Raw genomic sequence first — 12,958 nt, 5'->3', positions numbered from 1 at the left:
ATGATTTTCCAAGGCCGGAATAAGGCAGATCAGGATACGAATACCTCTGAAGTCCAGTCATGAACTCAACAGCTTCTTAGCATTGCTAAATAAAAGCAGTGATGCCACCATCATCTTGTTTTGGAGTAGTGGGCGAAGTTCGACGACTTCACTAAGATTGACCATGCATGCTTGTTTCGCAAGATGCAGAAACTTAATCTAGCAAAAAGTCAACATCTTTCCTATATTCTTAAAGTTCTTACAATCTAAGACTTGGAGTGCACCGCAAATAATTACTCCTAAGAGGATGCAATATCTACTTCATAAATATCCTTTGTGATTCTCCCGGTTTAATATGGATTCTATATCCTAAAAGGTCTTTAACTTGACTAGCATAAAGACACCCATCTAGGGCTCATCTCTTGTGACTCAATTATCACACACTTATTCTCCTACCTACTGCTTCAGCCTCATAATATTGCTTACTAACATGATTGTCGAAGAGCTTTTGATGGACACCACCCCCTTCTTGGTCTTCGGCTACTTACGATTTTTTACTATTTAACAAGTAAAGAATTTGTGAATCTCTACCCTTCATGGCGGTGCGTGAATTTGGTTCCATTATTTCCCATGTATACTCAATTGTACAAACAAATGCAATATTTTTATAAATTCCTTTAAATTTTACATGGATTGTTAGGAATAGTTGAGGTACGAGATTGAAGTGTGGCTTTGTCTGTAGCTTACTTGATCATATATGACATATCACATAAGAGTCACGTTCTCCTACAGTCCATGGTCTGGGAAAGTTATGACATGTAAGATATGTTTTGAAATTACAACAAGAAGATATTAGGATCACATATACAATGAACCAAACAACAATAAACTAATTACAATTAACTTATTTGTAAAAGAGGAATTAGCACTCGCATGTATAAGAATGTCTTCTACTCTCTCCAAACTATATTTTCTTGCTATATGAATATTGTGAGAGCAAAGACAATCCTTTATACACTGATTAGGGTTCCTCTAAAACCGCCTATTATAGTTAATAGAGAGATACATCAAATCACTATTAAATCAAATTGTTTTCTTACTGTAATAAGTCTTACCAAATAAAGATTACGTAATCGGTCACTAAAACTTAAGACTCTATTATTCAAACCATATTGGACTGCAAGTCACTCGAGTATTAAGTCACTTAAATAAGTTACTCAAAAGTGATTTAATTGATAAATCACTAATACTCACAATAATTCTTACATGACTATCCATCATTCAATCTTACTCTAAAGATAGGTTGTCATTTAACATTAGTTATTGTACTTTTTCTTTACTTGTGAATTAAGATCGATCAGTGAATGACAGAATTTTCTTGGACTATAGGGTGCATGCACTTGCGATGGGGCTGTTTACCCTAGGGTAGACGGAGGCTGCCGTATGTAGCCGTCCAATTTTTCAAACGATAGTTATGTCTTTGACCAATGGCCCGGATTCTTTGAAACAATAAGGACAATGCAGTATTCTATGCAGCTAGTAAGAATAAAATTAGTACCAACTCCACGAAAGGATGTTTGAATGGTGTAAGTTATAGAAAATGACTTGGTGGTTTTGTCCATATCACTGTATGCCGACGGCACAATGGGCATGATGTTGATTAAGTGCTTTGACTAATGGGACCTATGAAGCTTTTTAATCAAGTGGAAATTAAGTTACTTGTAATTTTCATGAAACCATCAAAGCACATTAGGTGCAGTTTGACAGAACCACTCGTCTCCCACAAGATCACAGCTAATCCACAAGTAAATCCAACGTGCATGCTGCCGGCTTTGTGAGCTTGTGGAATATATGGATTTGGTATTTAACTATACATGCATGAGTCAGACAGCCAAAAAATAGAAGAAAAACATTTTACTTAATTCAACGATTTTCATTCTGGCCGTGCGCGAAATATTTTATGTTCGATAGAATAATACCTCCAATCAAACGACCATAATAAAGTTTGAAAAAAAAAAAATAGCATTAACAAATTTGAATTTTGATGGTTTTTTATTTACAATTTGTTCTAAAAACTTGGCTTTTAGAATTGAAGTCGTGATTTCCTCTAACAAAGCCAGAGACTAGATCATTAGAACAAACAAAGTTTTAATACGAAAAGGTTGGAACATCAAAGTTGTATAAATATGACTTTTTCTATGAACTTATTATGAGCCGAATTAATGTGTTTGCTTATGCCGTGCAAGTTACAAAGAAGTAAACCATATGTGTCTTTAACCATTTGAGAATCGATGAAAAAAAATTGGTCGTATTAGAAATTGTTTAGTTATATGATTATTTGATTATTCATATTTTTCATTTCCTTTTTATCTGACGGCTTGTTTTGCAAAGTTTAGTTGAGCAAACAATATACAATTTTGATTATTATTATTAGAATTTTGCAGGGTAACAATATAGATGATTATTGTTTGTAGAATTGATACTATGACCACCTATAACAAAGTGGAGACGGCCGGATGTCACTAGAATAAATAATTATTGAAAAAAAAATAATTCTGGAAGGTTGAAACTTCAAAGATGTATATGTGAGTTTTTAATGAGCTTATTATGAGTCGAATATAATGTGTCCGCTTATCCAATGCAAGTATCAAAGGATAAAGTATGTTTTCTAAACATTAGACTATCGCTGCAAAAATTGGTCAAATCGAAAATTGTTTAGCCATATGATTGCTCATATTTTTGTTTTATTTTTATCTTATGACCTGTATTGTTTTGCTTATTTTAGTTGAGGAAACAATTTTGAATTTTGAATTCTTTTTTATAGGATCTTAGGATAACAATCACAGATGAAGCCAATGAAGGCTTACTGGGATTGATGTCCTCACTCAAGTAATTCGTTTGTTAAGTTGCAAACTATAGTTATATAGATATACACGCGTCATTTTTGAAGAAAAGATGCGTACTCAATATCAAGCATACCTTTATACTACTTCTACTCAATATCAAATATTATAGAGTAAAAGTGCTTTTGTTTGGTCATTCAAACTGGAAAAAGGGGTTTTTGAACATTAGTCCTTGCAAAATTAAAATTTAAAAAAAAAAAAAAAAAAAAAAAAAAAAACCTGATGCTAGATTACATATTCAATTTAATCCCTTCAAGTGTAATTTTATCAAAATTTATATTCAATTTTTGTTATTCAATGTGCATTTTTATTTAATCTCTCCACATTAAAGTTTAATTTTATTAATATGCACATATTTAGTTCTTTTAATTATAAATGAACATAAATGAGAAAATATTAAAAGAAAATTGTGATACAAAAATATATAAATACATAATTGTACAGAAATGACTGTGCCGATGTAAGATCCCACATTGCCCAGGGGAGTGGATCATGTAAGCCTTATATGTATATTCCTATCTCTACCTAGCACGAGGCCTTTTGGGAGCTCATTGGCTTCGGGTTCCATCGGAACTCCGAAGTTAAGCGAGTTTGCGCGAGAGCAATCCCAGGTTGGGTGACTCACTAGGAAGTTCACATATGAGTTCCCAGAAACAAAACCGTGAGAGCGTGGTCGGGACCCAAAGTGGATAATATCGTGCTACGATGGAGTCGAGCTAGGGATGTGGTGGGGACCCGGGCGGGGATATGACAATTTGGTATCAGAGCCAATCCTTGGTAAGAAGTGTGCTGACGAGAACATCGGGCCCCTAAAGGGGGTGGATTGTAAGATCCCACATTGCCTAGGGGAGTGTAAGTCTTATATGTATATTCTCATCTCTACCTAGCACAAGGTTTTTTGGGAGCTTATTGGCTTCGGGTTCCATCAGAACTCCGAAGTTAAGTGAGTTCACACGAAAGCAATCCTAGGTTGGGTGACCGACTAGGAAGTTCTCGTGTGAGTTCCTAGAAACAAAACCGTGAGGGCGTGGTCGGGGCCCAAAGTGGACAATATCGTGCTACGATGGAGTCGAACCCGGGATGTGGTGGGGACCCGGGCCGGGATGTGATAGCTGAAATATATAAAATTGACTTTTTTGTACCGAAATATTTGTACCTACATGATTGTACTGAAATATATTATAATGAACCTAAATGTATGTACCAAAATGTATTATATTGATTAATGTACCTAAATGTCAATACCAAAATGTATGTACCAAAATGTACGTACCGACATGTAAGTACTGAAATATAGTATATTGAATTAATGTACCTAAAAGTCAATACTCAAATGTGTGTACCAAAATGTATGTACTGAAATGCATTATATTGAATGTACCTATATGTTTGTATTGATGGATATACCGAAATTTTCAAATATATTAATGTACCTAAATGAAGAACATACAAAATTGTTATCGGAATATATATTATAAAAAAATTAGTTGCCTAAATGTAGACATTAAAATATATTATGATGGATGAAATAAAAATTAAATTTAAATGTAATTAATACATTAAAATAAAAATAAAAAGATAAATAAAACTAATAAATAAACCTAATAAATGAGATGATTAAATGTACTAGAGACTAAAATTGGATTTTAATTTTACACAAGGTTATAGCCTAAAACTCATATTTTTTAAGGATTAAAATGAAGTTTTCTTAAAAAAAAAAAAAAAAAAAAAACGATCTCCCGCCTCTCATGTATAAATATTTTTCTTATCACTTTGCCACTTTCTACTACTACAATGATTGTAACATTAGAATCGTGATACATTATCATTTGAAATCATCTCTATTATCACACTGGGTATAAACTATATTATAATAAAGTTTTTCTTTGTTACTTTTTGGGTTATTCCCACTAAAAAAAACTTTTAGCTCCGTCCCTGATGACAATTAGACGGTTCTGTTGTTGAACCATATGCGATGTGGGGTAGCCTTGAGAAAAATTTTTGCATTAAAATAAAATTAGAAACATCTGTTGAAAAGATTTGGGAGAATAAGAATATAACAAGTATGGGATTCATTAACTACAATATTAGACCGAGTATCTCGCCCTCGTAGCATTTGTGACTAAAGTATGTGGTGCTTGTGCTCTTTCTTTGAATTCAATAAAAGGAGTACTAAATCATTTTGGTAACCTAGACTGCAGTCAACAAAGACGGATAAGAACTTCCCTGCGTATAACACTACATTTCGCATATATATGCACCGGATTCGGGACACAAATTTTTTTACAAAACTTTTTATATAGGTTTTTGTAAGATTTTTTCTACGAATTTCAACGATTGGCAGATCCCTGACATTAATTTTTTACATAACATTTATATAGGTTTTTGTGAGACTTAGTCCGCGAATTTCAACAATCTGGATCGTCTTATCTTTTTAAACATCGTTCATAGATCATCCTTGCAAAAATATAGACAAATCTAAAACCACTAAGACATTTATTTGTAGTGAAAAAAATTGACAAATACGGTTCTACAAAAAACCCTAAACCCTTAATCAACAGTCATATAGTTTCAGATTTAGGTGACTTTTGGTAGACATAATTTTTGACGGAAGACCTTAAAGATAGACGATTCGGATCGTTAAAATACATTACGAAATGAGTCACATATAAACATTTATAAAAAATAATATAAAAAATTGATGTCACCGAACTGTCTCTGTGTGTGTGTGTGTGTGTGTAATTCAGTAGAGTCACAACTCATTCAATTTATACAAAGGAACAGTTCGGAATTTTCCAACAAACAAAAAATATATAGAAATTCATTACAAAGTAAATGAAAAATGGATATTATTTTTATAAAATGCTTTCGTTCACTTGCATTGCATGCGCCTCCATTTTTAGGTTGGAAAATTTGGAATTGATTCATAATTGCTCCTCATAGGTGCATTTGAGATAGATGATCGAAAATTTTCCACGTAAATTATATGCACATGAAACCGCCATATTGAAAGTATAAGTATCTTATGACTCGATTAATTTATAACATTTATCCTTACATCTGAGTTCGATTTTAAATATTGAGAAAGGATGATGCAGGTGAAATTTTTTGTTAAATGTTCTTTTATGAACCTTGTTACCAACAGATTACAATGATACAAACAAAAATACCCACCACAAGAAAGCAACAAAACACCAAGCACAATCAAACAAACACAAGAACACAAGCGTTTCAACAAAACACCAAGCAAAATCAAACAATTAGTACCTATGTAGCTCTTCTATAACTCGTTCACTCATACGTCCTAACTTTATGTGACAAACTTAGCATGATATGGGTGGGCGAATTTGAGATTAAATCTTCTACAATTATTTTGTGTAATCTTTGTGACCTCTATTACTAATTAACAGTGTTAATTTATAACAACAATTCTGCCGTCTGATTCTGTTAAATGAGGAGAGGTTGATTTTCCAAATTTTGAAAAGAACAAAAAAAAAACTTTATTGTCAAATTATTTTGGATCCTCCATCCAAAAAGTAGTTGGATTTATTAGCCGTTGCTTGTGTGAGGCTCCTTCCCTTGTATTGTGTGTGTATTCGTGCAAGTTAACTCCTGTTTCACCTTCCCTCAGCTGATTAAAAAAAAACGGCTGCTGTGGAGCCTCTCTTGACCACTCCAATATCTTAACCCTCTCTCCTGCCCACCTATATACCAAACCCATCCACCCATCATAAAGGTCAATCCAACCCAATAAACACCCCATTTCTCTAAAGAAACATTTATCGAAATCGAAATCCCAAGTTAAATAGTGTATAAATGATATAATACGTGTTATAATAAAGTAAATAATATATTTATATTTAATAATAAAAATAAACGACATGATTGATATGTTATATATTTAAAGTATATTAAAAAAAAATACATGTCTTACAATATGAGACTTTGTAAGTTTATTTGATGGTGGCGAGAAGAGATTAAAATGTCTTAGTAAGTCTACCCAAAACTGGTCAGGACAAGCTAAAATGTCCTAAAATATCTGAGTTTATCTATTTCGAAAGAATAAATTGTTGTGGTGAAACCATCAACTAGTCACCTCTTCAAAAAATAAATAATAACATGAGATTTTAAATAAAATAATAACTTTATGTGACTGAATTTTAGATACATTAAAAATTATAAAAACTAATTAAAATAATTTAAAAATTTTAAGTTTTAACAATAAGGATAAAATAAAAGATAAAATTAATAATACTAAAATTAATTTTTTAATATAAAAATATAATTTTTTAATAAAGTAAATCGTACTGAAAATTTTTCGTTAAAATTACTTACTAAAAATTACTAGTTTCTCTCCCTTTCAATTTCTACATGGTCCTATAAAATCATTTCCTCTCAAACCTGTCAAACACTTATTGCCTCTTTAATATTCCATTTCTTGTTGTTGAGCGCAAAACCGCCACAACATGACACACAACCTCCACACTTCTTCACCTTATATCATGGGCATGGGTCGCAGATTCAAGATCTGAAAAAAAGTTTGGATGTTCACAGAGATTTTGAGCTGAGAAAAAAAAAAAAAACCCAGAAGTTAAAATTTGAAAAGAATGGGAAGCAAATGGAGGAAAGCTAAGCTTGCTCTTGGGTTGAACACATGTCTCTATGTTCCTCAAACCAGAGAGGAGCCGCCATCCGCATCGAACGATGCTGCCGCATCTGTATTATCCGACGCCGTTTCGTCCTCCTCTCTGCTTTCTCCGATGGGTGCTGGCTCCGACTGCCGACCCACCACGCCCACACCGTCGTCTTCCGGTCTTCGGTTGCCCAAAACTGGAACCAAGTCCTCCAAGGTTTGGAATTTTTCTGTTTTCTATGAAAAATTCATTTGCATGTTGAGCTTTTGGCTATTGAATTTGTTGTTGTTTATGCCAATCTTTGCAACTTTGTTCGATTTTTGTGAAATTTTATCATTTGGGTTTGATTTGTTGTTCCATTTGGTGTCTAGATGTCTGTTTGCTATTTGTTGAATATCCATGGTAGATTCTTCGTGAACAGTGAATGAAATTAACTAAATTTTTTCTTTGAACAGTAATTTCGTTTATTTACATGCACTCTATAAAAGGAGAAGGTATAAGCAACATGATATTTGTTAGGTTGGTTAAGAACAGCATCTCTTGTACTCGAAGCCTCGATTTTGAATTCCAGTCTCCCAATATCACTTTCACAAACAAATATTATGTAAAAAAAAAAGATCGTGTAAGTAAAACATATTTATGATACTTTTATAATAATTTACTGGTGATGCTAACTCCTGATCATGATTGAATTTTTTTTCTTATTTCTTTTGTGTATCTCATGGTGTGGGGTATATGTTGGTGATGCTGGTGGGGTTGGTGGGGTGGGGGTGGTGGTGATAATGTGAGATTTGTGAACATGGGGTATTGGTTGTCAGGTTGTTTTCAGCTATTTGCGGAGAGAGAGAGATGAGGAAGGGTTGTGGTTGTGGGGATAGAGAAAGTGGACTAGTCCCCTTCTTTTGGCTAACATTTCATCAGAAAAGGAACCCACTTTACTCACTGAGTCCCTCCTGTACCTTTCCCTTCCTCCAAGGGGAAGTGCTTTGTCTGGTCAGCACAAGTGCACTATTCCGCATACAGACACACACCTCTCTCTCTCTCTCTCTCTCTCTCTCTCTCTCTCTCTCTCTCTCAAGATTGTGGACCCCTTGGTTGAGGTGAGCTTTCCTGCAATGAGCATCAGCAAAAGCAACCAAAGGAGAATTGAATATTCTCTTCTCTCTTAATTTCAATGGTTACTATTAAATCACGTCAATATTTTATATTAATTTTCTATAGACAAAAAGACAAAAAATCAAAGTGTGAGAGGAGGGGAGGGAAGAAGATAGGAGGGGAGAGAATCTTATTCCGAATTGAAGAGGGAATTGAGAGAAGCAGTTCATCATTCTTCTTTTGATGAGCTTCAGTTTTTTTTTCCTTACCAACTTGAATGGTTTATTAGTCTGCAGTTTGCTTTATTATTCTTTGTTTTGAAGAATCATCCCCTTGATCGATGGAATTTCCCGTTGTGTCCTCCACCACCATTTTTTTTGATCATTTGTCATTAACTTGTTTCTTTTGTAGGCTAGCTGATTAAACTAGGGACCCCGTTGATCATAGTTAATTAATTGTATTATTGACCCAAAAAAAGGGTTTATTAATTGGATAAAAGTATCTCGAAATTGCCGACTGTTACTGTACTGTAGATATGGTGAAATCTAATTCATCTTTTTATGCACAAGTGGAGGTGCATGGTTAAAGGCTTTAATATGAAACTGTGCAGTGTTGACCCTTCCAGATATTCACATGCATCAAAGAATTCTGAATGATATTATAAGCCAAGGTTAAGATTCTCTAAATTAAAGGGTTGGATTTGGATTCAAGTATCCAAATGCCAATAGTGGATTTTGAGTTAAAGCTGTGAGGTACTGTTTTAATAATCCATGGTACCTGAAAACTAAGAATTCATGTCCCCAAAACGAAATCTAGATGTTTAAATGGGTGCTTATTTTGTTATTATTATTTGATTGGAAAAGTGCCTGCTCATTGTTCACTTAGACACGGACATGCATGTATAATTCTTGTAAATCCATATTGCACATTCATTTTTTAGGTACTTAAATTACTGATCTTCATAGCTTGCAGTGATAGCTTAATAATTTTCTTGTAGAGTTATCGGTTTCAAGCCCACATGTAGAAGCTTATGTTCAAGTAAATCTAATAAAAGTTATCCCATCAAGTTTTATGTGTAAAATCAAATCGTTCCTTAATCTTGATTTTGAGACTTGTGGAAATACAGTCTTTTCAGCAAGTGATTAACTTTTAAAAATATAAAGTTCTGCATGGATTGTTTTCTTTATAAACTGCAATAACTACATGATGAATGGAATTCTTGAAGAAGAGATTTCTAATCAGTTGTAATATATTGTGAAGAAAGATATATGAAACATAGTATGATCCAGATGAAAAAAAAATCAAGCACTGCAGCATTTAAGTATTTTTCTAGCCAATTCTGTGAAACCCTAGTTTGCGAAATTATTATGTCTTTCTGATATAAATTTATTTTTATGTGTTCTGAATGAGATGTTAATCAGGAAATAAACGAGAGTTGGTTTTTAGAATTTATCCTACATTTCTCCTTCATTGTTAGGTTATATGAGGTGCCTTCTGTGGTCAATTTAAGGATCACTTTTATTGACGGAAGTGCATGCTTCCGTAACTTTAGTAAATTTTTCCTGTGTGCCTTTTTGACATTTTCCGTTGGTATTTCTGAATGTGGTACCAGCCTAAATTGTTCTAACTAGGTTGTTCTTGACTGTAGAGGACCTGTGCAATATGCTTGACGACCATGAAGACAGGACAGGGCCATGCTATTTTCACTGCAGAGTGCTCCCACTCTTTCCACTTCCACTGTATTACTTCTAATGTAAAACATGGAAACCAAATTTGTCCAGTGTGCAGAGCAAAGTGGAAAGAAATCCCCTTTCAGAACCCCGCTCCTGATCTTTCACACGGTGCTTCTAGAATTAACCCTGTTGGTTGGCCCCAAGATGATGCATGGATGGCTGTTTTACGACAAATTCCTCCCCCACGCCTTGATGCAAGCCGACCGGTTTCTTCACTCTTTCACACTCCCGAACCAGTTATATTTGACGATGATGAAAGCTTAGATCAACAACCTGAGATTTCCAACACAAGTGCATCTGTCGAAGATGCTTATGATAACAATTGTATTGGAACAATAGAGGTCAAAACATATCCTGAAGTTATGGCTGTTCAAAGATCAGCCTCTCATGATAACTTCACTGTTCTAATCCATCTTAAGGCTCCTCTTACAAGTGAAAGACATATTAGCAGCAGAAATCAGACACCAGTATCTCAAAATTCTCGTGCTCCAGTAGATCTTGTGACAGTGCTTGATGTCAGTGGAAGCATGGCAGGTACAAAGCTTGCTTTGATGAAACGGGCAATGGGGTTTGTGGTACAGAACCTTGGTCCATCTGATCGGCTGTCTGTAATTGCCTTCTCCTCTACAGCCCGCCGGCTTTTTCCCCTTCGTCGGATGACTGATGCTGGGAGGCAACATGCATTGCAGGCTGTAAACTCTCTGGTTTCAAATGGTGGAACAAACATTGCTGAGGCTCTTCGGAAAGGTACCAAGGTGTTAGTAGACCGCAAGTGGAAGAACCCAGTTTGCAGTATCATACTACTATCTGATGGGCAGGATACATACACTGTCAATAGTCCTAGTGGGATCCATCCACGAACAGATTACCAATCACTTATCCCAATCTCTATCCGTCGCAATAATGCAGCTGGCTTGCAGATTCCAGTTCATGCATTTGGATTTGGTGCAGATCATGATGCTGCCTCGATGCATTCAATCTCGGAAACTTCTGGTGGGACATTTTCTTTCATAGAAGCTGAGAGTGTGATTCAGGATGCATTTGCACAGTGTATTGGCGGCCTTTTAAGTGTGGTAGTGCAAGAACTAAAGGTCAGAATTGAGTGCGTTCACCCGAGTTTGCAACTTGGTTCAATAAAGGCAGGGAGTTACAGAACCAGCATGACTGCTGCTGCAAGAATGGGTTCTATTGATGTTGGCGATCTGTATGCTGAAGAGGAAAGGGATTTTTTAGTGACAATCAATATTCCAGATGATGTGTCTGGTAATGACATGTCGCTGGTAAAGGTTAGATGTGTTTACAGAGATCCCATAACGAAAGATTTGGTGAATTTGGAAGAAGGCAGTGAAGTCACGATCCAAAGGCCTGAAGTAGTAGGACAACTAATAGTGTCAATGGAAGTAGACAGGCAGCTGAATAGGCTTCATGCAGCAGAAGCAATGGCCGAGGCTAGAGTGGCTGCTGAGAACGGTGATTTGGTTGGTGCAGTCTCCCTCCTGGAAAGCTGTCGTAGGGCATTGTCTGAAACTGCCTCTGCACGAGCTGGTGACCGCCTGTGTGTCTCACTTTCCGCCGAGTTGAAGGAGATGCAAGAAAGGATGGGAAACCGTCGTGCATACGAGGAATCAGGAAGAGCGTACGTTTTATCAGGATTGAGCTCGCACTCATGGCAGAGGGCAACTGCTCGAGGTGATTCCACCGATAGCACTAGCCTTGTGCAATCTTACCAAACACCATCGATGACAGACATGGTGACACGTTCACAAACCATGTTGTTAGGGAACCCATCACCACGACGAGCCCTCAGCAGTGCTCAGTCATTTCCGGCCAAATCTAGCCGCGATAATCCTCAAAAGTAGCATTCGCTTCACCATACGTATGTTCTTCATCAATAGACCCTTTTTGTTTCGTTCTTATTCGTTTGCTTTGTGGTTCGGGGAGTCAGGGATATGACTGGGAGACCGATGAATATTGGGTGATTTAACTTTGGGGGAGTATATTTGGTTGTTATCTCATGTATATGAATAAGAACTGGGTAAATGTGAGTAATTGGGGCTCAGATCAATTGTGAAAAATGAGGAGGTGGGAGTTAGGGGCTATGTGGTGCGACCTTGCGTGATGTACATGTGAAGGGGATTTTTTTTTTTTTTTTTTTTTTTTTAAAATGGTTTCATTAGAAGGGGTATAGCCTTGTAATTGTGGGATACTTTGGGGTGAATTATTCACTTGAAGAATTTATGACAATGGTATATCTACTCCTCATTCTTTTCACCAAGTTATCATAGCTTTTAAATTTTGAACCAATAATTAACAAATCTTCTTTCTAACTTGTTCAATTGAGTGAAGTAATTGAAACCTCTGGTTGGGTGGAGGGATTTGAAAGTGGATTTGGATTTTATAATTTGCAACATAAACTATAAAACATGAGGGTACTTGTATTTGGATTGAATAACTAGATGCAATACGTTTGATATGTATTTGAAATAACTATACCCTAAAAAGCCGTTTGAACATTTTATATGCTTTTGTTTTTTTTTTCTTTTCTTCTCTTCATACTCAAATCTCGGGTATATGATGCAATTAGTATTACAGTGTAATGATATTTTTTTTTCAT

The 12,958-nt window shown here is 35.3% G+C and overlaps 1 protein-coding gene across 1 annotated transcript; it reads left to right on the top strand.

Annotated features, from left to right (window-relative positions):
• Positions 1–7,483: 7,483 nt before the first annotated feature.
• On the top strand, positions 7,484–12,615 carry LOC103962025 (E3 ubiquitin-protein ligase WAV3). The gene is made up of 2 exons (XM_048588807.1): positions 7,484–7,732; positions 10,260–12,615. Exons 1-2 carry the CDS (start codon positions 7,490–7,492, stop codon positions 12,201–12,203), a joined length of 2,187 nt encoding a protein of 728 aa, XP_048444764.1. The 5' UTR covers positions 7,484–7,489; the 3' UTR covers positions 12,204–12,615.
• The last annotated feature ends 343 nt before the right edge of the window (positions 12,616–12,958 follow it).

This window comes from the organism of the source record quoted next, unplaced genomic scaffold (genome assembly GCF_019419815.1).
Source record: "Pyrus x bretschneideri cultivar Hongxiangsu unplaced genomic scaffold, Pyrus_bretschneideri_v1 Contig29, whole genome shotgun sequence".
In the NCBI taxonomy this organism is placed as follows: Eukaryota; Viridiplantae; Streptophyta; class Magnoliopsida; order Rosales; family Rosaceae; genus Pyrus; species Pyrus x bretschneideri.
The sequence above is the reverse complement of the archived record's forward strand: the minus strand, read 5'-3'. Positions and strand labels throughout refer to the sequence as shown.

Coding starts and splice junctions, on each gene's coding strand:
- LOC103962025 (XM_048588807.1), top strand. CDS start 7,490: ATGGGAAGCAAATGGAGGAAAGCTAAGCTTGCTCTTGGGTTGAACACA. Junction 7,733..10,259: donor CTGGAACCAAGTCCTCCAAG/GTTTGGAATTTT, acceptor TCTTGACTGTAG/AGGACCTGTGCAATATGCTT.